This window comes from Physeter macrocephalus, chromosome 20, assembly GCF_002837175.3.
Source record: "Physeter macrocephalus isolate SW-GA chromosome 20, ASM283717v5, whole genome shotgun sequence".
Classification (NCBI taxonomy): Eukaryota; Metazoa; Chordata; class Mammalia; order Artiodactyla; family Physeteridae; genus Physeter; species Physeter macrocephalus.
Window position 1 is genome coordinate 103,456,378 of NC_041233.1, and position 24,759 is coordinate 103,481,136.

The 24,759-nt window shown below is 39.3% G+C and overlaps 2 protein-coding genes across 27 annotated transcripts in view; one reads left to right on the top strand and one right to left on the bottom strand.

Annotated features, from left to right (window-relative positions):
• FGL1 (fibrinogen like 1) overlaps positions 1 to 9,433 on the bottom strand; it is a 58,043-nt gene extending 48,610 nt beyond the window's left edge. For 3 of the 4 annotated variants that reach the window (XM_028481256.2, XM_028481253.1, XM_028481254.1), the window contains exon 1: positions 8,998 to 9,433. The gene's annotated coding sequence lies outside the window, so the exon portion shown is untranslated. Of the gene's footprint in view, positions 1 to 7,821; positions 7,841 to 8,997 lie in introns of those variants that run through there. The other variant, XM_028481255.1, reaches the window with a different exon arrangement.
• A 301-nt stretch (positions 9,434 to 9,734) lies between these two features.
• The window catches only part of PCM1 (pericentriolar material 1), a 92,199-nt gene continuing 77,174 nt past the window's right edge, over positions 9,735 to 24,759 (top strand). For 8 of the 23 annotated variants that reach the window (XM_024131387.3, XM_024131389.3, XM_024131393.3 and 5 more), the window contains exons 1-4: positions 9,735 to 9,973; positions 11,563 to 11,633; positions 21,539 to 21,656; positions 23,422 to 23,667. In XM_024131387.3, the coding sequence (XP_023987155.1) occupies positions 21,561 to 21,656; positions 23,422 to 23,667 (342 nt within the window). In that variant the 5' untranslated portion in view covers positions 9,735 to 9,973; positions 11,563 to 11,633; positions 21,539 to 21,560. Of the gene's footprint in view, positions 9,974 to 11,143; positions 11,322 to 11,562; positions 11,634 to 21,538; positions 21,657 to 23,421; positions 23,668 to 24,759 lie in introns of all 23 variants that reach the window. The other 15 variants (XM_024131401.3, XM_024131400.3, XM_024131402.3 and 12 more) reach the window with 7 other exon arrangements.

Below are 24,759 nucleotides of genomic sequence, written 5' to 3' on the forward strand. Positions count from 1 at the left end.
GGGCCCGTGAGCCATGGCCGCTGAGCCTGCGCGTCCGGAGCCTGTGCTCCGCAACGGGAGAGGCCACGACAGTGAGAGGCCCGCGTACCGCAAAACAAAACAAAAAAAACAAAAAAACAAAAGCCTGCTGGACCCTCTGAGAGACCCACATCAGAATTTCCCCTCATGTGGCAAGGAACCTGGGGTATATATCTAGTAACTGCAGCCCCTCATGGCTTAAGGGTTGCTTCTGTAGGCACTGGTTCCTCTTGTTTTAGTCCATTCCTTCTACATGTGCTCTGAATCCCAGCCCTTCCTTTCTTCTCTAGAACCGTACTTTTAATTATCTTCCCCCTTCTTACTTTTAACATCACCCTTTCTACCCATAGTCTTGTCCCCCTTTCATCCTAGAGACAAGCTCAATTCTTTTAAACTCTAGAAAATTAAAATCTCCCTTGTTCCTGCCTCTAGCTACCCTCTAATTGTTCTCTCTCCCTTCCAACCACGCTTTGTAAGAAGGGCAATCTACACTCACTGACTCCACGGTCTCACTTCCTATTAACTCCTCAACCAAAGCCAATGACTTCAGAACCCTTCACTTTGCTGCAGCTGCTCACAATTAGGTCACAAGTCTCCTCAGAGCAGTTTCTTACTGATTTCTCAGAATGCTCCTTCTTCTTCAAAATTTATTCTTCAGTGGGCTTTCCTAAAACACCTCCCTCTTAGTTCTCTGGGTGTCCTCCAAGTGTTTCATCTTTTCTTAATAGAGTATTCTTCCTCTGCTAGTCCACGGAATGTTAGTGTGTACCAACTCCCAAATATCTAATGCCAGCTTTCACTTCTCTCTGTAACTCTGTTAAGTGTTTGGCCAACAGTCAACTCATTATAGTCTCTTCCTCTTCCTTTCCCCTGGAGGAAAAGGCTTGCCTTTGGGAGAACACAATGAGTTGGTAAAACCCCTATTTATTCACTCATTCAGTTCAAAATCTTGGCATTATCAGACATCATTCCTCTCCCTCATCCTTCATTTCATTAGTCAATAAGTCCTATTGAATCTACTTCCTAAATACCAAACGTTCTTCATCAGCCCCATTGTCACAATCTCATTGCCACTGCAATCTTAATTTGTATCCTCAACACCTTAGCATAATCTATTGGTACCTCCTCCTTGATCAGTCTACTTCCAGTTTCCTTCCCATGGTGAGTATCTCCTACACAGTTAAAAAAAAAAGTTATCTGTATAAAAAACAAATGTGATCACATCACTCCTCTGTTTAATAACGCTCAAGTGGCCCTCCATAATCAACAAAATCCAGTTTCTTTCCTGTGGTGATCTAACCTTGGTGTCAGTATCCACTGGCAGTCAAGTCGTCCCCAAGGTTAAAGCCACTGTGACTCAGCCAGAGTGGCGTACTGTGAATGCTTTGAAACCTCTGCTAACATGTGAGGCAGGAGTGGATCCTGAAAACTTGGAGGCCTCAGTCAGCATCAGCACAGAGCCTCCTTTGCAAGCATAATAAATGTAAACATTTATACATCACTTACTGTCAGCCAGTACTCTCTGAACATTTTCTGTGTATTAATTCATTTAATCCTCATAACAGCCCTTTGAGATATGCGTTCTTATTTTTACTCCCATTTTGTCAGTGAGGCAACAGAGACATACATAGAGCAAGTAACTTACTGAAGGTCACACATGCCAGGGTTTGACTTGAAATAGTCTGGTCTCAGAAGCATGTTCTCACACTTGCTGTAGCGCTTTACTAGCTTTACACGAAGGTAGTGGGGTCGCCCCGCCTTAGAACATAATTACAGCCTGTGCGGGGATCTATGCTAATCAGAGGCAAAAAGCCTGCGCCAGTGATAGCTCAGGGCAACCTAAACCTGGAGCATAACATTATAAGGAGAATCCTCGTCTCCACATCTTCCCAGGGCCCCACACTCCATGAAAAGCTTCTAAGAGACCAGAAGTGGCATCACTGCTGCGGAGGATGATGATGGCCTCAGATCATATGGGAATGTTTTCAAAAGTGATAAGATGAGGGCAGTGGGGCAAAGAACAAAAAGTGGGACCCATCTTGAAAAGCAGGCAGTCTAGCCTTCTCTCTCCACTATGTGTCTGGACTAAAGACTGGCTCCTAAGAACTGAGTTAAGCATCCCCCATTCCACTCTTGAATATTAAGGGAGGGGATGTCAGGGAAATGGAGGGAAATGTCTCTTGTTACAATATCTGCTAATCGGGATAGTTAAGAGTCATATGCAATTAATTTTAGCATTCAGAGAAGACATAACTTTCTTAGAACTTCATGCTGAGGAAATGGGTCACACTAACTCATGGAGCAGAGGAAGAACCTTGTTTATTTTAATAGTAGGTCTAGCTGGGACAGGCTAGAAGCAAGACGGAGGGAAAAACACTGTTCTGATAACAAATAATTAATGAGGAATTTGGAGTTTCCATGGATAACCCAAGAGGAAGAGGGTGAAAAGGCAGGAGTGGGTGAGATACGAACGGGCAGCAGAATGTGAAGAATCCGTCAAGACGACAGAAAGTTGGCAAGACGGAGCCAGTGAGAAATTCCAGGCTGTGGCCAAAGATCTTTAAACAACAGGGGTGTCGAATATTCACTTTTAAGATGTTTGCTGCAGCACGAAGTCCTCTTTCTCCTCACCCCCTTGCGCTGTTAACACCAAATCTTCAGTGAAAAGCTACCACAGAGAGGTGCCTTGTGTCCATGGTATTTTGAGAAAATAAAGGGTAAGAGGCCATGTTCTGCCTTGGGAATGATGTGGGATGAAGACAAAGAACAGCCAAAAGAGGCTAGACTTGAGAGAAATCAAGAAATCAGCAAAAGCAAAAAAATAACAGAAAAACATTAGCTCCAAGGATCCTAGAAGATGTCGGCAAATGAGATCAGATTTCCTCCTGTCCTCGCGACGGAGATGGGGTTATCCCAACAACTTCGGGGGCTTGGGAACATTCAGGTAGCTGACATTTGAACTATGTAAGTAAAGTGGGTATATTTCTTATGCCACAAACTTACACGAGAAAGATAAATGTGACTCTTGTTTTTCTAATTGGATTTCAAGACTATATTCTCTGGGCTTGAAGAAACCTGATCTCTCTTGCATTGACTGCCGGGGCTTGTGGTAGGTGAGGTCTGCGCTGTGCCACAAGAACCCTCTATTCCTGCCACAGATACTGGCCCCTCTTAGTTCTCCTCAGTCACCAGTCCACACAGGCTGCTGCTAAACCTTCCTCCTCTTCCTTTTCAGAGATGCAAGGGAAAGCATCAAATTCTTTTGATTTCCCATCAAGTCTTCCTCTTTTCACAAATTGTAAGGGATGGAAACTGCTCTGATTTTAATCTTTTTTTCTTATGTCTGAAATTTTTATCTTTTGTTTCTGGTATGACTGCCTGGGACCACCCTTCACGGAGGCAATGCATGCCTATAACTAGTCTGAATAGGGGAAAAGAAAATATATCAGAAAATGGAACAAGCTAATACCTACCAATATTGTTCAGTTGCATTTGCTTGATATTCTCCCTTTCTTAATTAGTTCAAAAGAGTCCTTGTATAATGACCATCCTGCAAAGTAGTAAAACTGCATTTTTTTTCCGTTGCTAATTTCTCCTTTGATCTATCATTCATTATCTAAAAACTTTAAATGTTCAGTACTCTCTGTCAGGGGTCAGCACACTATGGCCCCTGGGTTAAACTGGGCCCACTGCCTATTTTAATATTTTTAAATGGTTGAAAAAAATTAGAAGAGGATTAATATTTTGTGACGTGAAAATTATATAAAATTTAAATTTCAGAGTCCAAAAATAATGTTATATTGGAACACAGCCATGCTCACTCATTACCTGTTGTCTGGCTGCTTGCACTCTACAGTCATTGAGTAGTGGGACCGTATGGCCCACAGTACCTAAAATATTTAATAACTGGCCTTTTACAGGAAAAGTTTATCAACCCCTGCTCTACACCATTCTGCTGCACCTACTGTCAGGGTTTTATTTTTTTCCTTCTCTAGATTAGATTGTTTATCCATTCAATATCCCCCAGTTTTTAACTCTGGAAATTTAGTCCTCTTTTGGTAAAGAGAGAATATTCTAACCTCTTCTACCTGGTTAATTTGAGTTCACACGTTTTGCCAGTTCTCCCTGACCTTAGAATCTTTCTTACGGAAGGAGAAATGCAGTGTGGGAAGCCTTTTTATGGTAAAAGGGCAAAAATCATAGCATATACAGCTGTACCTCACTATATAATGCAGTGGATTTAATATGGCTCAATGTAACGCCAATCATGTTGGATATTCCTTCATCAGCCCACCCTTATTTTCATGCATATACCGAATCAAGACCTGCAGATCTCCTTATTTATGTGAGAAAAGACCCTTTTCTGACCCAGAGTTCATCTTTTGTAGTTACTCCAGATTACTCCTTTAGAACCATGGTAATTGTTCTTATTTCATATAATTTTAGTTTCAATAACAGGGTTTTGAAAGTAAAAGCTGAAAATTACTTTTCATACCTTTCTAATATTTTTCATATGAATTACGGAACAAAATCTCTATCAGTCTATATTTCTGTAATTTTGGAACCCTCCCACCTAATTACCTGATTTCTCTAATTATTAACAACCTACATCTAGTTATATTTCAGACTTTCTATTGTAGGGGTGGTGGGAAGCTAGGAAAAAAGATATAGATTATTTTCTTTCCAGTTTTTTATTGTTACTCACGACACCTTTTTTAAAACCCTTCAACTTGATTTTTTCCTGGGAAGCAAGCATTGCACATCGGACTGCACTACTGCAACTCTGATCAGGTTTACAATGGATAGAGAAGGTGGGATAAAAACACACAGACCCCCAAGAATATACACAAGGAAAATACAGGAAGAAGTGTATCATAATTACGACTCTATAGTTGGAAAGCCATGTAAAGACTGATGACCTGCAGACAGAAATAGAGACACAGACGTAGAGAACAAACCTATGGACACCAAGGGGGGAAAGTGGTGGTGGTGGAGGGGTGGTGGTAAGATGAACTGGGAGATTGGAATTGACATATACACACTAGTATGTATAAAATGGATAACTAATAGGAACCTGCTGTATAAAAAAATAAATTAAATTAAATTAAAAATTAAAAAAAAATTGATGACCTGCAAATATGTATGGAATTGTCAGAATCACAAGGGTTACATTTATCGAAAGAGTGATTTTTGAATGAAAAGGACCATAAATTGGTTATGAAGGAAAGAGCAGTTCAGACTGGTGTAAACATTAATATTGTATGCTGAGAGCAGCAATTAGGTATTTTGGAATCTAGTAATAAAGAGTCTGAACTAGGCAGTAATGAGAGATGTCGTAGTAATTAGATATGGGGGAAACGGAAGAAGGTAAGAAGAGCCTTGAAACATTACTTATGCATGAGGATTTGATATAACTAGTTGATATAATTACCTAGTAATTAATTGATTTAATTATTTATATGTTCAGGTTTTTGAGCAAAAGAGGTACATAAGAAAAATCATAATTAACACGGTTTTCTCAATGCAAAGACTAGACAGTGTTTCTCAACTGGGAGTGATTCTGCCCTTAAGCCACACGGCCCCCCGCACCCTGACTCTGGGGTTATTGGGCAATGTCAGGAGACAGTTTTGGTTGTCATCACCGGGGAGGCAGTGGGCTACAGGCTGCAAGAGGCCAGGGCTCCTGCAGCACACAGCACAGCCCCCATCACAAAGACTCATCCAGCCCCACAGGTCAACCACATCAAGATTGACAAACTCTAGGCTAAATTAAGGCAGAGCAGTGAAGTGCTCAAATTTAACCGAAAGGTATAAATAAGAACTAGGCCAGAGGTCTCCAACTAGTTCCCTGGGTGACATGATCAATCTCTTTGTTCATCAAGTTACCCACAAGCTAAGATAAAGCGTAAAGATAAAATCAGTTGTATTCAGTTGTAGGATTATTCAAAAATTAATTTTACATTCTGTTCTTAACAGACTGTGTTTCTACCCATCAACATGGATGAATCTCAGGAACATAGTGAGGAATCAAAAAGCACATCAAGCAAGAATATAATCAGTATGATACCATTTATATGAAGTATGAAAACAAGCAAAACTAAAAAAATATACTACTTAGGGATATATACATATAGTTACACAAGGAAAATGAATGAATTATAACACTGATATCATTCAAGATAGTATTTATGACTGCAAAGAAGGGGAATGAGTTTGGTGGAAAGTAGAGGGGTCCTTAAATATACTGATTATATTCTATGTTTTAGGTTAGGAAGTGGATTCTTGAGTGTTTATTTTCTTACTGTACTTTATAATTTACATAAATGTCATACATTTTCTTGAGTGTATCAAAAATCACATAATAAAAACAACCTTAAATTCAGTTATAATAGTATAGTGGTCACTGAAGGTTTTACCTTTAAGTTCTATCACCACCTACAGGTTAAAACTAGGTACTGCAGAAAACCGTCTTCAAAGACCAAATTGATGAACATCAAAATAAATGAACTCTACAAGGCATCTGGGATATAAAGAAGCATAAAAGGCAGGGTTTCTGCTCTAGCCATGATTAAAATCTATCTGTGGATAAATAACGTACAGAACTCATTAAAGAGATAAATAATATATCACAAAATGTTATATTTTAAGGGCCCTCTGGTCAATGTCATACTAAATATCAAATAACAGAAACAAATATTTTACACAGCAGTGACAGCTGATTTAATTTACCATCAGATTCCAACTCCGCCACTTGATTCATTCTGCTACCACCTTAGGCCGGGCCTTAGTTACTTCATGCCAGTTACCACCTGTTCTTTGTCTTTCCCTTCTCCTCTGTTCTCCCTAGTCTGTTCTAAACATTGCCACTAGATTAAGTCTTAAAACAACTTCCTTATATCATTGCCTCTTCCAAACCCTCAACTAGTTTCACACTATCTGCTGAACAAAGCCCAAACATTTCAGATCAACATTTAAGATTTTTTACAGTTTGGCCGCAACCTGTAATGGATCTTGCTTTCTTCTCCTGCTTCCCCATCTCCACATGAATACTCTACTTGACCCAGTCTGTTTTCTGCATTATTTATTGCTTATTCTGGATGTATTATCTGTGTTACAGGTGTGCTCCTTTCCTTTGAACATCATTCTTCCATTTCAGCCCCCTCAGCCACCTTTAATACATTTGTTTAAGTTTTACTTAAATGTGGAAAACTGAGATGTAGTTTCAACCTACATCTCTTAAAGGCTACTTACGTTCCCCATTTCCATTTCCACCAGACTGTTGCCCCTAATTTCATCCTACATAGAAATCCTGGAGCTATCATCGTCTTTGAGGCAATATAATACAACATACTTAATATAATGTACTCTTTCTCTGCATTTCTAAAGCACTTACTGTCTGTATCATTTATTTGCCATATTCATACACTACTGATGCTAAACTGGTTCATGTGCGTAGTTTGTTTTTCTAAATTAGATGTGAAGGTTTTACAAGTCCAGGATAATTTCATCATTTGGGGGGTCCTCTGTCCCCCGCTAAGATCAATAATGCCCATATTTAGTTTGAGGACCCCATTTTAATGTAAAAATTTCTCAGACTTCTCCCACCACCTAACAGACCAATAATAGCACTGGCATTTTTTAGGGTTCACAAATTAAAAGAACATAATGACCATATGATTTCAGTAGTGCTTTTGAATCCATGTGAATTGTTTCAATGACAATAGCTTCTACATATTTAAAAATAATAATATATATGTATAAAACAAAACGGTGATGATGGTGATGACGATGATTATGGCTTACCATGTGCCAGTATTTTTTCCCATGCATTTTCTTAATCAAAAAATTCCTTCGAGGGGCTTCCCTGGTGGCGCAGTGGTTGGGAGTCCGCCTGCCGATGCAGGGGACACGGGATCGTGCCCCGGTCCGGGAAGAACCCACATGCCGCGGAGCGGCTGGGCCGGTGAGCCATGGCCGCTGAGCCTGCGCGTCCGGAGCCTGTGCTCCGCAATGAGAGAGGCCACAACAGTGAGAGGCCCGCGTACCGAAAAAAAAAAAAAAAATTCCTTCGAGGAGTCAGTAGACCTCAGTTTACACCTGGGCTCTCCCACTTGGAGCTGTCAGAACTTTGGCAATTTATTTAACCTCTCATTAGTAAAATGGAACTGATACAGAACCAGTATCTTAAGGATAGTTGTGAGAATTAAGAAAACCACAAGAGATGAAATGCTTAATCCTGTGCCTAATACAGAATAAACACTACTTTAAAAAAAAAGATCTTTCTAAGGTAGGCAATATTATTGGCTCCTCCCCCCTCATTTCATAGGTGGGGCAACTGAGGCTCAGAAAGGTTAAGAAACTTGCCCAAGATCTTAGAGCTAGTGTTTGGTGGAATTACAATGAGGCCTAGGGCACGCTGGACTACAGTAAACACCTAATCCATTAGCTGCTCGGTGCTGGGAGTTCCCACAGCACTTTGTTTTCTTATAAAACAGAGTTTATTTACATCACACCCTATTTCTTCATCATTCATTAAAATATGAGCTCTTACTGGGCAGGGACTATGTTTTTGTTACTTAAGTAATCAGCACTGTTAGACGCACAGAAAAGTACTTAAAAAATGCAGGACAAAGTGTCAAAGATCATTGCACTGAAGCTGAACCTGGATTCAGCTGCAAATTACAGCAGCACAAGGGATTGATTTACCTGAATTATGTACTGAGATGCAGTTCTATTAACTGGTTTTGTGAACAAATTCCATTGGTAACAGAACAATTTGCTGTTGGAACTCAGATACCCATTCTTCATTCCTCCTACCCTTATTTTGCTTAAAACAAAGTTATCCCACAATTACAAACTGTCGAAAAGTAAAGAAAAACTGACCAGTGCTTAAAACTTTCAGGTAGCCACACTGAAGGCCTTAATTGTCACCGCGTTCTGGGGGTTTGTTTTAAGAGAGAACCTGTTGATAATACTAACCTTAACAGGGCTGCTGCTGAGAAAAGAGTAAATAAAAAGGGACTTCAGAGACTACAGTTTTAGAGAACATTTTTCGATATTAAACTTTGATTAAAATCATCTGGTTCTTCTAAGGAAACTAGGGCTTTAATCCAAGGTGGAGTTAATTACTAACACTGCTGATTCTCCCACTGACCAGCTGTACGACGTTTGGCCAATTAACTCGCGTGGGTTTATCTCCTCAGGTGTAAAATTAAGCCCAGATTGTAAAGGTCCTTTTGCCTCCACCCCTTCGTGACCGGGATGTGGGTAGAGAGCGACCCCAGTCTGCGGCCTTTTCTCCTCCTTCCGGCACTCTCCGGAGCTGGCACCATACCCCCCCGGCCACGGAAAACCAGAACTCGTCTCCGCTCTTTTTCCAGCTGCCCAAGAGAGATCCATCCACTTCCGCACAGGCCTAGACCTCCACGCTGGAGGAGCCGGAAGCGCACAGCACGCTGGGATTTGTAGTCATTTCCTTCGTGGCGAACGTGCGGGCGCGTATAACCCGAGAGCGAGTTGGCATTCTGGGATATGTAGTTCCTGGTGGTTCGTTTGTGTAATCGGCACCCAGCTCCGGAGCCAGAAGTGACACCGCAGACTCCCGCCGGTCACATGACTCCAGTCTAGAGCGCCGATCGCACTGCGGCTCCCGCCCAGGCGAATTTCGCCCCCGCGCGGCCGTTGCCGAGGAGACGGCGCATGTCTCCCGGCGCGTTGCCCCCTCTGCAGTCCCCCCGCCCCTCTTCTCCCACCACAATGAGAGCCTAAGATGGCGGTGGCTGCGGCGGTTGGAGCCGAGTAGCTGATGTAGAAAAGGCGGCCATTGGGCCCTAAGCAGCCAGGAAACTTGGGGACTCTCCCTGCTGCGGTCTCTAAGGGAGGCCCGCCGCCGGTGGCGGTTCGTGGGGGCTGGCCGCTACTCTGCCCTTGGCGGGAGCGGCTGCTTCGCTTACAGGTAATGCCTGAGCGTCCCCAGCCCTTGGCAACCGAGGGCAGCGCGGCGTAGGGGCGGGAGAGCAACGGCCCTGGGACACTTGACTCCGTGGGGCCTGGTCTCGGGCCCACGCCTCTGTCTGGGTTCCTGGGGTTTTTTTGCTGCTTGCTTCCTGTCCCCTGGGCAGGCATTCCGCTCCCTCCCCGGACCGACAGACGCGATCTCGGGGTGAGCCTCAAGGGACGCATCTTGGCGACCGCAGAACCCCCCCACTTCTTGCCTCCCCGCCCCTCTCTCTTTTTGGCCCCGGGGAGGAGGCCGCCCTGCGACTCGGGAGCTCCAGGAATGTCCCTTGCGAGTGGAGGAAGCGGAGCGGGGGTTACGGTTTGGTTGCCAGGGGCAGGGGGGTCTAGTTTTCCGTAGTAAGGGGCTTTAGTGGCCGTCGTCTTCGTCACTGCGCCTCTCCCAGCCTACCCCCCAAATTCTCTTCTGGTGGGGCTCTCGAGGTCCAGAATTTGGGGTGGAGAAGGGCCGGTGAGGAGCGACGCGACTTCGGGGTTGGGCTGTGGGCCCCGGGACTTCAGCTGTCTCGGGTGTTGTTAGAGCGGAAGGGCCGCGGGAGGCGTTCCTGGCTTTGGGGTTTCTACTTGCGAGGGGAATGCTCATTTCAGAGCTCTACCCTCGCCTCTGCCTTTGCGCCCCTTCGCCATCCCTTACTGCTGGTCCAGTTTGGATGGGCCCAGGCTGGGGAAAAACTAAATGCCAAATGGGATTCGGGGAACCTCGCTTGCTTTGCAGAAACGGGGGTTGGGGGATTACGTAGTAGTAGGCCCCGCTAGGGAGGCGGGTCGCCCAAACTTTTCATCCCGCGGCTCACTCCTCAAGATCTCGACCTATCTGAAAAAAGAAAACACATTTTTTGACCGATTGGCGATTTGTGTCGTGTGCTCTATGGGTGACGGATCGTGTCTTGGCGCTGGAAGAAGCGGGCTTTCTGGGCGCCCCTTTCACCCCCTCCCCGTCGCTGCTTTCCAGACTCCGCCTTCTGGTATTCTCTGGTTACTGGAGTGGGTGTTGTCAAGCTTCGGTGCACCTGCTCCTTTCTTTCCCTATCACCTTCCCGTTTAGAGCCACTGGAAACCATTATAATTTTGAGTTTTTGGACTGAAAGTAAACCTTGTGTTTATGTAGTTACAGGGTTATTTTTTAATGAAGTAGCCAGCTTTTAAATAAAGAAACTTTTTCCACATCAACGGGTCTGCAAAGTTCTGGAAGTTTTGAGTGACAGGAAGTTAATGACTTGATCAATCCGAAGAGTAAACTTGGGCATGGATTTTTTACATGATGATTACATTATATTCCAAAGTAGGTATGAAGGTGTCACACTGTTGTTTGGTAGGCTCTTGCAAGGTTGGAGGGCTTAAACCTGTGTACCACATTGATTTCCTAAAAGATGAAAGGAAGGTGGTTTTAAAATAGTGATAAATTGGATTTTTTCTTTTCTGTTGGTTTTCTGAACATACTTTCGGTTATAAATATAGTCAGTATTTGTTATTCTGTACTTCATAGTGTAATTTACTGAAGTGATTTTTTTTTTTTTTAATCATAAGCAGACAACAGTTTTGAAGTGTGAAACAGGAAAGGAGCCGTTTCTGAGCTGCAAAAACTAGTTTCTAAACAGGTAATTTGACATCATTATATATGTTATTGGCCTTTGCATTATAGTTGAAGAAGACATTATGATGCAGACTGTTATAAAATACCAGTGTACCATGTAGTAAACAAACGGTCTAGGTTTGCTGCCCTGTTTGCTCTGCTTTTGGCATGCCAATATGGTCTGCCTTCATACTTTTGTTTGAAAAGAGCCATGTCATTCCTAATTATTAAATACTAGGATAGTTTATGCAGTACCTTTTTAAATGTCTTTGTCTTCACAGAATTTCTTCTTCAGCCCATTTCAGTTTGAATGTGTCCTGTAACAACTATTTGGATAGCCTCTTGTTCTGAATTCATTTAATCTTAAGTCATCTTGTACAACTTTTCTATTAATTGGATGTTTTTATTTTTTATTCACAAACTTCTCTACTTTTTGAGCTTATTATATATACTATTGATTGAAGTTGTTTTGGTTTTTTTTTTTTTTTGGTGTCTAAAATTACTTTAAACATTAGTTTGTATGCACAGTGCATTTTCAAATGCTGGTTATGTAAAGATATTCTCTGACCAGCAGAAAAAAGTCAATGTAAGTTCATTGAGGGAAAGTTAAGTAATTGTTTGCCAAGGACCATTCAGAAATTAAATGACCAAAGGATGAGGATTAGAAGAAATTTTTGTTAGAAGCATTTCAGCAATAATTACTCTTTTTAGAAAAATCTCAGAAAGTTTAATTCTATTGTTAAAATTTTAAGACAGCCCATTTTCAAAATATATTTACTATATCCTTGCTTTCTAGGAAAGCAGACAAATCTTCAGCTCCCTTATGAAATAGGCTATCATGAGAAAATATAGATTGGCCATTGATTTATATCTTAATTATAATTCTTGGTATTTTTTTCTTTTAATTGAAAGAGTATAACAGAATAAAACAAGAAAAGTGGAATTCGGGGGAAAAGTCAAATGTGAGTTTGTGGATTAGAGTTCTTAACACTGGAGTGTGTAATAGGCATTTGGTAAAATAAAAACAGTTATAAAATCAGTCATAAAATAATTTTCCTTTTAACACATTAGAGAAGATGGATAAAATAGAATAAAAATACAGGGCTCTTGAGTTAAACTCATTTTAAAAGACCTTCGTTTTCTCAGGAGATTTGGCCATTTGTTTGTAAAGGAGGCAAGTGTATGTGAGATTTGGAAAAAATAGAAAGTGTTTGGAATAATCACACTAGGGAATTTATTAAGAAGCCAGAAGGGGGTACATAGCAGTACATTCATCTTACAAATTTAATTCAGTGCCTACAATGTGCGACTTAATGGCCATAAAGTACTGGAGATGTGGCAGTGAGCAAAACGGGTAAAGTTCCTTACCTCAGGGAGTAAACCTACATTTTGCAAGTGTGAGTGTGTAGTATGGTATAATATACCTTAATAGTGGACACAGTCATTGCCATTTTATAACTATTTGACTGACCTTACCTTTGAGTTTGAGAGGAGAAGCAAAGAGATTAGGTAATGAGGCTTATCCAGAATTGAGTTCATAAAATGGGCAAATAGTTGAGGAGGCCAAGGATGCTAGCAAGTCGTTTTTGGAATGGCTTACTTGGGTTTGTATTTGGGGTTGAGTAAGAAAGTGAGGGTTTAATAGATTCCTGGAAAGAGAAATGATCAAGGGGCTGGAAGTATTCAGCAGGGCCATGAGCAAGTGAGAGAAGTAGAATGAAAGGTCTTAGGTTCAGAAAGAGGGATTTCAGAAGTTCAGGATCTTGAACAAATTATCTCTTCAGAGTAGAAATAGTATTGGAATAGAGAAGATGAGATGGATGTTGGAGCTGAGGTCAGAGTTTAGAAAAATGATTACAAGTGTTCAGGTCATGAAAGCAGAGAATGAGGTGGAGAGTGAAACCATGAGCCTGTTGTTACCAAGAATAGTGTAAGACTGTCTTGGGATGGACAGTAGGAAATGGTACCCAAGATAGGGAGAGTGGTATTTTTGGTGGTTAATTTGTTCGAAAGAGGAAGGTTAAGCATTGTTAAATAAGAATGGTCTGCAATTTGTATCCTTTCCCCCATGAATCTGAAAGAGTAGGAAGAGTAGCATCTTCTTTTAGAAAGGATTTCTAAGGAAATAGTGCTTTTAGAGTGACTTGGGATTTTATTGAACCCAAAGAAGTAGGAGGAATATTTGGGAACAGATGGAGGATGTATAGGGAGTTTGTATGTAATGGTCCAGTGGAAAGGGATCATAGGAAGAGCTGTTATCAGTAATGAGTATGGGATGGAGTGGCAGTGAAGATTGGGATTGGTTATAGCAGGGCATATAGATGTACCCAGGGAGTTAAATGTAATCAGTGACAAGGACGTGACAGATTTGAATATAAATTGTAGAGAGGGAGAGGTTTTAGCAAGCAGAATTTAATTGACTTCAGGGCTCTCATTTGCTTTTGTAGAGAGCAAGGATATATTAAATTTTCTTGGTGTGGAAATGCTCTACAGAGTAACTGTACCATAAGATAGACCCAGTGCAATACTTGGTACATAGGTCTAATCAAATTTTTGTTAATTCGAATTGAGCGTTATATTGCAGTCTATGTTGCAGTCTGTTCATTCTCCTCCCCCCAATACCTTAAGAGTTTTTATTTTTTTTAATTTAAAGAGGGTAATTGTAGAGAGATATCTTAAGTTCTAGAAAATTATTGAAATTTTTAGGAAGTGTCAAATAGAAAGAACCAAGGAAAAGATCTGTATGGTTTTTAGGTACAGAGAAGAAATTGAGAAATTCCTCAAATGAAACTCAACAATCACGTAATGCCAGAAACTCATGCATTTTCTTCTCAGTTTCCATTAAAAGTGCTTAGTATGCTTGTGCACTGTATTAAGACATTCCAAACAGTATACTGGGTATTTCCTTTATATAATTAGTGAAAGAAATATTCCAAATAATGCAACCTTTAGAAAACATGTGCAGATAACATAAAGTACCAGCTTTGGTTATTTTGTGACTCTAAGTAAATATTTAGAAAAAAACCTGTAGTTTCTGCGTTATTTTATTTGGATGAGTATTTCTAAAACCTTGATTTACAGCTGTCAGGTGAGAAGGTATTTCCAAAGACAGTTATGAGTAATTTAATACCATTTGAGAAATAATATCTGAATTTTAAAGATTTTAGGAAAAATAATCTTTTTTCTTTTCTTGATTAATTTCTTCTTTGTATTTTTATTTCAAAGGTAACTTTAGTCAACCACTGGTATTTTCATGGTAATTAATACTGTGATATTCTACTTAGATATATATATATATATATAATATTTCTCTATAGTAAGAATCCTACAACAGGATTTTCTTCAGAAGGATCAGTCACTGAAAGTAGCTTATAAATTTTGGTATTTTTGCATTTCATATCCTTATAAGATAGGGGAACCAAATAAGGCTGTCAAAAATAGCAAAATGAAACCTATAAATAATAGTTTCAACTTAGTTCAGTAGGTCATAGGGTGCATAGAAGTGCTCATTTGAAGTAGAAGTATTTTACTCTTATCCCCATTCAGCTTCACATACTATCATCCATCACTTGTACTGGTTATCTTCCAATGGCTTCAACTTTTCCATCTCATTGTCTTTCTATTAAACCTGCCTGGCAAAATCCCAACCTTGGATGGATTCGATGGAGTGTTTATACCAAGGCTGATGAGCACTTCTGGGGGAAAAAAATTCACACTGCAGATGAGTGATATATTAGTGACGTCAGTGAATGTTACCGCTCTCATCTGAGTCCTTAGTGTGCTGCCCACAGTCACTCTTCCCCAGTCTCTCAGACACTGTCACGTTACCCTTGCACATTTAATGAGCAATCCTTTTTACTTCACCTCACTTAACAAACTCTCTCAGCTTCCTACCGCCAAATCTGCTAACCAGCCTGTATCCAATTGTATCCTTACTTTCTTTTCTTTCGTTTCAGTAAAAGAGGTGTTCCTTTGCCTATCTGAAGCTAATCATTTTTCTTACACCCTGGATCCCAGCTGCTCCTGGTTTTTCAGAGACCACACAATTTATCTCCTTTGTCTTTTGCATCTTCATTATCTCCCTCTGTGAGCTCTATCCCGACAAATTTTAAATGTGCTCAAGATACCTTCCTTTTAAGGAAACTTTCTTCTTGACCATCTCCACCTGCTTTCCTTCACAGACTGATTCCTTGAAAAAAATCACCTCATCACTTCCTTTATTTTCTCCCTTTCCCATCAATAAATGCATTTGTTATGGAATCGATTCTTACCAGGGTTGTCAGTAACCCCCTTGTTGCTAAATCCAAGTGTACACTTCTCAGTGCTTTCCTTATATGACAGAGTAACATCTGGCATTCTTATCATACCCTCCTTCTTTATATACTTCTCCCCCTTTCTAGCACATTCTTCTGGTTTTCCTCCTGTCTTTCTGTACCTTCTTAGTGCTCTTTTCCTTTCTCTCTTAAATATCAGTGTCTTTCAAGGTTTAGTCTTCTTCTCTTACTCTTCATCTTCTCCCTGAGCCTTCTTTTTCACTTTAAGTTCTTCTATGAGTTGATGATTTGCAAATCTCTGTAGCCTAGATTTCACTTCTGAGAGATCACTAGACATTTAATTTGGTGGACAGTAGGCATCTCAAATATTTCTAAAACTGAACTCATCTTCTCTCAACAGAAACTTGTTTCTTTTCAGATTACTTTGAATGTATCATCCTATACCCCGTTGTTCAAGCTAGAAATCTGGGAGTCATCCTTTAACTCCTTCCTCCCTGCCTCATCTCCCACATCAGTACAGTCACCAAGTTCTGTTGATTCTGCCGTAAAAATTTTTCTTGCATTGGTCCTCTTCTCTACATACCTAGTTTTTTGATTATTGGAAGTCCTTCTATACAAGTAATAGTTTATGATCATCATAAAATAATCAAAAACTATATAAATAATTATATTAATGTGTTTACAGAATAAAATTTAGAAGGTAGAGAGAGACCTGTAGTTGTAATGGCGACTTTGAGGTGGTTAGAGAGGTTGACATAAAAAAAGAAATGACTTGCCTTTGTTTTCTCCCTTTTGTAGGGCGAGATAACTACTCCTCTAGAGAAATCAGCTGAATGTTAATACACTGAGAATTGACTCACATGCAATTATTTCTTTAGCTTCATACTGATAATTTTACTTCTATAGGAGTGTGCCTTTTAAACCATGTTTTAGAAACTTATGTTAATAGTGTTCAAAGTCATTAGCCTATAAATAGATCCTTAGAAAAAGCTCTTCATTTTAGGTGGAATTCATCATAATAAAAAATGAGTATAAAACATCTCTGAATATAGTCTTAATAATTTATCTTAAAGTAAACTTACCTTATTACTCAACTGATAGAAAATGTAACATACTCTATTAAAAAAAGAAGAAAAAGGGATTTCCCTGGTGGTCCAGTGTGTAAGACTCTGCATTCTCAATGCAGGGGGCCTGGGTTTGATCCCTGGTCAGGGAACTAGATCCCACATGCCACAGCTAAGAGCCCACATGCTGCGACTAAGACCCGGCACAGCCAAAATAAATAATAAAATAAATAAATATTAAAAAAAAAAAAAAGAAAAAAGAAAATGTAACATACTCTTTTACCAAAATAATTGGTAAGAGTTTTTCTTAAATATTTTAATAATTTTCTGTTCTAATTTCCATTTTAAGATAAATTGCTTTTAGTAATGTTAAGTATCATCACCTCTATTGCTTATGTATTTTTTTGAGCTCCTGTTCTTTAATATTACAGATTATATTAGTACCTTTAGAAAAAGGTACTAGTAAAATGTTTCATTTAAATGAGTCATTTCAGTTCACTGGGCATACCTCTTTATGAGTATCAGTTATTTTGCAAAGTTCTTAAATATATTTCTAGTATAAAAAATGATGTAAAATATTGCTGAAAATATATGACAGAAAAGAGCAAAAATCACATTCTACCCCTGCAACCAAAAATTGCTTTCATGCAATCATTGTTTAATATAGTAAAGATACTAACTGTATACTTCCTGTTTCTGTCAGATTTTTTGCTCAATTTGTCATTTACTATTTATTCTCAGTATACTTGGGATTCACTTGTATATGAATCAAATCGATTGAACATAGTCCTATTATTTCTGCATTCCAAATAAGTAAAATCTCTATTTTTAAAGTCTGTTCTTTTTTCTTGTCTGTTATTTGATTCTTTCATCTTATTTTTCTATTTTTAATCTATTTTTAATATACTAGATAGTATATTGGTGTTATGATGTAAGGCAGTCTTTTTCAATTGGGAGGGAATTAAGCTCTAATGCTCTAAGGCATCTATCTGTTTTTTACTGTGAATTAATTCCCCTTCTGTGTGTCTGGAATGGGACTGGGTATGTGCCATCCTTGGGAGAACTGAGAAAATAGTCACTCAAATCATTTTTCTGTGTTTGTGTTTAAGATGAAGAATCCTAGTTTAGGAAGCCTGTTAAAGCTCTAAGTGAAATATTTTCAACATTGTTAGCAAATTGTCCCAATCACTGAATAATCCAACACCACACAATTGTTGTGAAGATTAAATGATAAACACATATGAAACATTTAGCATGGTGCTTGGCATATAGTGAACAAAGTAGATGTTAGCTATAATTAATTTTTGTCATTAAATTTTTTGAATTGGGTGTATTTGAGGATTTTCTTTTTGGGCGGTACTAATATAACCATATAGATACTTAACATGGTTGAATATCTTGGGACTAGTTTTCTACTCTCTTGACCTCTCTTGCAACTCTTGCTTTTATTTTTAGATAATTGTTTTTCCAACTACTTGTTTGTTCTTCCAGATGGTTTTTAGAGTCATTATGTCAAATTCCAAGAAGAATTCCAGTGGGATTTTTCTTGGTATTTAATTAAGTTTATACATTTAGGAAAAATGGTATTATGTTTATAATATTTAGCCTTTTCATTAGGGGACATTTGTTTTTCTGCTTATTCACATTTTCTGTTATGTTTTTTTTTTTTTTTTTTTTTTTTTTTTTTTTTTTGTGGTATGCGGGCCTCCCTCCGCTGTGGCCTCTCCCGTTGCGGAGCACAGGCTCCGGACGCGCAGGCCCAGCGGCCATGGCTTCACGGGCCCAGCCGCTCCGCGGCATGTGGGATCCTCCCAGGCCGGGGCGCGAACCCGGTTCCCCTGCATCGGCAGGCGGACGCGCAACCACTGCGCCACCAGGGAAGCCCCTGTTATGTTGTTTTATAGAGTTTAATAGTGCTTTTTATATATGTTTAACTGAATCACTGCTGTACAGCAGAAATTAGCACAACATTGTAAATCAGCTGTACTTCAATTAAAATAATAATTCTTCACATAGGGCAAAATTATATTATTCCTAGATAATTTAATTTTTTTGCCACTGTTATAAGTGATATCATTTCCACCCAGTATATTTCTAACTGGTTATTTGTGGTATTTTGAAGTTCTCTAGGTTTTTAAAATGCATATTCTTTAAGAATACCATCTTTTCAGTATTAATATTTGTTTCATATTTTTCTATTTTGTAGAAACAATTTCAAAACAATGCTAAGTAATATGTGTTTTGGTCTTTTATTTAAAAATTGTTTTTAAAGTTTTTTTTTTTGATGTGGACCATTTTTAAAGTCTATTGAATTTGTTACAGTGTTGCTTCTGTTTTATGTTTTGGTCCTCTGGCAGAGAGGCATGTGGGACCGTAGCTCCCCGACCAGGGATCCAGCCTACACCCCACCCCACCCCCCCTGCCTTGGAAGGCGAAGTCCTAGCCACTGGACCGCCAGGGAAGCCCCATTTTTGTCTTTTAATAGGAATATTCTTCATATCTTATTTAAGATCATTGGCTATTGGTTTAAAATATACTTCTTTTCAACTCTTCAGAAAATTTTTTGTGTGTGTGTGGTACGCGGGCCTCTCACTGCTGTGGCCTCTCCCGTTGCGGAGCACAGGCTCCGGATGCGCAGGCTCAGTGGCCATGGCTCACGGGCACAGCCGCTCCGCGGCATGTGGGATCTTCCCGGACCGGGGCACGAACCCGTGTCCCCTGCATCGGCAGGCGGACTCTCCACCACTGCGCCACCAGGGAAGCCCCAGAAAATTTTTAAAGTAACATTTGCTCATTGAGTATAACCTTTAAAAATTATGAATCGCTATGTTTTAACCTGAAAATTATATGATATTGTCTGTCAACTATACCTCAATAAATTTTTTTTAAATAATAAATGCTATTGAAATAAACAGCATAAAAATACACATACCTGTAAGGAAGTATCAATGTATTTGTACTTTTTAAGATTTTTTTTCAAATTAAGTGTTGAATTTTATCACTTTTTATTTTGAGATGATATTTAACCTGTTTAATGTAATGTATTATTCTAATATATATCCTAGCATTCAAATCCCCATGGGATAAATTCTGCTTTGTCATGGATGGTTAAAATCCTTTTAATATTATACTCTAGTGAGTGGGAGAAGTTAGGATCTTAGAATGAAAGCAACTTGGATTTGTATTCTTTTATGACATTTTTAGCTGAATGACCTTGACAAAATTATCTGACTTCTTTGCATGTTAATGTTATTATTAGTAAACTGAAAAACCTATTATAATCCTGATGTCTAATGGTTTACCCTGCCCCTTGAGTTACAGATAAAGTTTATCTCACTGTCTCCTCTTTCACTCAGTCCCCCTCCAACCCGAGCAGTTTCACACCCAGTGGAAATACAAAGTCCTCCACAAGATCATGTAGAAATCTTACTTTCTCATGATCATCTCTGCTTCTGAACCTTTGCTTGTACTATTGCTTCTTCCATTTCTCAGCTCTTTGACCCAGGTGTGAAATTTAGTACCTTCCTTGGTTTTCACAAAATCCCCACTTTTTTTTAGTGGGGAGAATTTGTGACTTTAGTGGACTGTATCAAGATCTAGGGAAAACTATGAGGTAGCAGTAATATAATTTAAAATAGGGCAGTAAGGGGACTTCCATGGTGGCACAGTGGTTAAGAATCCGCCTACCAATGCAGGGTACACGGGTTTGATCCCTGATCTGGGGAGATCCCACATGCCGTGGGGCAGCTAAGCCCATGCGCCACAACTATTGAGCCTGTGCTCTAGAGTCCATGAGCCACAACTACTGAAGTCTGCATGCCACAACGACTGAAGCCTGCGCTATAGAGCCCGTGCTCCGCAACGAGAGAAGCCACGACAGTGAGAAGCCCGTGCGCCTCAATGAAGAGTAGCCCCCCGCTCGCCGCAACTAGAGAAAGCCCACAGGCAGCAACGAAGACCCAACGCCAAAAATAAAATAAATAAATAAATAAATTTAAAATAGGCCAGGAGACATTGCTATGTTTAAATGTTTTTAGCCACTGTATTCTTGATTTTTATCGGCCATTTCACCTACCTGGTCCTGTTTCTCTCTTGCTGCTTTCTTTTCATCTTGCTTACCATTACCTTCCCATTAAGACCAAACCTTTCTTCATGTTCCATGCAGAGCCGTTTTACCTTCTTTGAATCTTTGACACAAAACAGATGCCGAGGTCTTTGGGGGTATTTCTTTTTGAAGAGCAGTTTTGGTTCTAGCTATTAATAACTTTTTCCTACCTGATTACTCTTCCTTTTAGGATTGTGTTGTATAAATTAAATGGAATAACCTTAAAGCATGCAAGCCAGCTGACACAGTGGATATTCTGAGATTTTTCCTTCCCCTCCCCATCACTTTGGCTACTTAATGCATGCTAATCGTACTATGCCTGTGGCAGCTAAATCATTTCGTCTGTGACGTGTAGTTGACAGTGCCTCTTTTATTTCATAAAATCAACTTTTCTGATATTCTTTTATATTGCTAAGCTTCATGGAATTATTTAAATTTACAATTTGTTTTTATGTGTTAGGAAAGTTAGTTTTCACTTGTTTTGCAGAACATTAATTATAAAAGCCAGTATGGCCACAGGAGGAGGTCCTTTTGAAGAAGGCGTGAATGGTCAGGATTTACCAAACTGGAGCAATGAGGGTGTTGATGACCGACTCAACAACATGGTAGGATATCTTACTATTGATGGTGTGTCGTTGGCTGCTAATGTTAGAATGCAACTTTCCCCTGACTTAGCAAAGTCATACTCACTGAAACTCTTTGAAAACACATACTTTCTTGCTGTTCAAGATAGTAAATGACCCTCGGCTATTTATTGTATTACTTGAAGACATTTTTGTTTGTAGGTAACATATCAACTTGAGTTAGCTTAAGCCAAAAAGAAGATTTATTACAAGGATATAAAGATGTTTTATGGAAAACAAAGGAATATAGCTGGGTTTTAGGAAGGCACTAGAAAAAGCAACCAGAAAGTTGTCAAGTATTACTTTTCCATTACGCTGACTCTTTGCTTCTGTGTGCCTCTGCTTAACACAACTTTCTTTTCACAGACCAGTTTTCTCTCCTCTCTGGTCCACGTGGTATACTATGGCTGCCCTTTCATTCTAAAGTTTTCAGCTATGGCTGCAATTATATACTGACTAGTTATCTCTTAGTTCCAATTTGAAATTTTAACATATGATTATCCCAATTTGGATTAGATATGCATCTCTTTTCCAGTCATCTATGGCCAGGATTGGGTGGGGTAAGTAGAACAAGAGGTTGGCTGGAACACCCACACATGGATTGGGGTGGAGGGACAGTTTGTAGAGAAAGGAGTTTTATTATAAAAGAGAAAACTATCCCAAAAGATTTTACTAAAGTACAATTAAAAGACTCTTCCAATATGGATAAAGTGGGAATTTATAGCCTTTTTATTGAATGCGTTATGTGAGTATAGCTAAGTAAATAAAAATGTTTTCTAGTGAAAATATTAAGCATTTTTTGTCATTTCATATCAGACCTTATCATGTAGTACATTGTTGCCTATAGAAAATAATAATAGTTATATTTATTGCTTACTATATGCTAGGCACTGTGCTAGCTGTTTTATGTATTTTTTTTTCTTAAAAAAATTTTTTTTATTGGAGTATAATTGCTTTACAATGTTGTATTAGTTTCTGCTGTACAATGAAGTGAATCAGCTCTATGTATACCTGTATCCCCTCCTTCTTGGACCTCCCTCCCAACCTCCCCATCTCACCCATCTAGGTCGTCACAGAGCACCGAGCTGAGCTCCCTGTGCTATACAGCAGGTTCCCACTAGCTATATGTTTTACACATGGTAGTGTATTTATGTCAAACCTCATCTCCCAGTTTGTCCCACCCTCCCCTTATGTATGTTATTTTTAATCGTGTTTTAAAGGTGACACTATTTTAGAGATTAGGAAACAGATCTTGGGAAGTTTAATAAATTGCCTAGGGTCACAGAGTGGGGCGTTTCTTCCTATAACAGTAATTGCTTTAGAACACAGGTTGATTCCAGATCTATCTACCTATATATACTGACTTTAAAGGAGGCCAGTAAAGGTATATATAATTTATTTCACTATTCGGTTTATAAATAGTAAGGAACCATTTTTAAAAACGCTTTTGAAAATATTCAGACTGACGCTAGGTTTGGAGTTTGGGTATTTGTATTTGTTAATGACCTATGATAGGAAAGTAATTATTTTCTGAATAATTATAATTTCAGCACAGTTTGAAATTTAGGCTAGGTGTAGTGGAGGGAAAATGGGTTAGTACAAGTAAATAATTGTCTCTAAGACTATGTATTTATGTGAAAAATGTTTGTCATTTAAAATTTTAAGACCAAAAATTTTTAAGCGTACCAAAATATTTTCCTGATTTGATAGAGGCCAGATTAACCTTTGCCTGTACTTTTTTTTAAAGGATTGGGGTGGCCAACAGAAGAAGGCAAATAGATCATCAGAAAAGAATAAGAAAAAGTTTGGTGTAGAAAGTGATAAAAGGGTAACTAATGATATTTCTCCGGAGTCATCACCAGGAGTTGGAAGGCGAAGAACGAAGACTCCACATACGTTTCCGCATAGTAGATACACGACGCAGATGTCTGTTCCCGAGCAGGCAGAATTAGAGAAACTTAAACAGCGGATAAACTTCAGTGATTTAGATCAGGTTTGTAAATTATTTTAAAAATCAAGTTATGACTATGGAAAATATTTGCAATAGACTAGTTTGTCTTAATAAAATTGAGCTGTTTATTTCCTTTTTCTTAGTTTCTGTGCGTATGGAAAGAATGTTAATCCGTTGTGATGGTACTGTGTTCTTTGGAGGGCAATAAAGTCCTTATTTCTAAACTTGCTGAGGACAAGTCTCTTGGGACTTTATTATTATACTATATGACTAACTTAAATGATTTCATTTTGAAACTAAATTATGCATGCTAGTAACTGAGTAAGATTGCTGTTAAGCAAAAGGGAATATCCAGTTTAGAATATTTGTCATTGGTTAAGTGTGGGATGTGCTGGGTTATCTCAAGTTTAGAATAAAACAGTTGTTTGTATTTATAATCACTGAAATCAAGTTTAGAACTAGAAGCAAGTAGAAATGATAATGAACTCTTAACATTTTACTGTCACATCTGTACTTCATAGAAATAAGTTTTCCAAATATGCATAAAGGTAGATTCCAGTCTGGTATGATGGTGATGATCATATATCATTTAGTCACCTATGTGTTAATTATTGAACATTCACTGTATGCTGGGCACTAAGTTGAGTACTTTATCAGACAGTGCTTCACACTGACACATCTTTTTAAAAAAATTATTTATTTTTGGCTGCGTTGGGTCTTCCTTGCTGCGTGTGGGCTGTCTCTCGTTGCAGCGAGCGGGGGCTACTCTTCTTGTGGTGCGCAGGCTTCTCTTTGCGGTGGCTTCTCTTCTTGAGGAGCGCAGGCTCTAGGGCACGTGGGTTTCAGTAGTTTTGGCACGTGGGCTCAGTAGTTGTGGCTCGCGGGCTCTAGAGCGCAGGCTCAGAAGTTGTGGCACATGGGCTTAGTTGCTCCGTGGCATGTGGGATCTTCCTGGCCCAGGGATCAAACCCATGTCCCTTACATTGACAGGTGGATTCTTAACCACTGCACCACCAGGGAAGTCCTACATTGACACATCTTTATGTTGATGTTCATATTAATTAATTAACGTTGATTCATTGGGTCCAAAGCCTATGTTATATTCTGTGTTCAAGTATGACTAGCAATATGAGT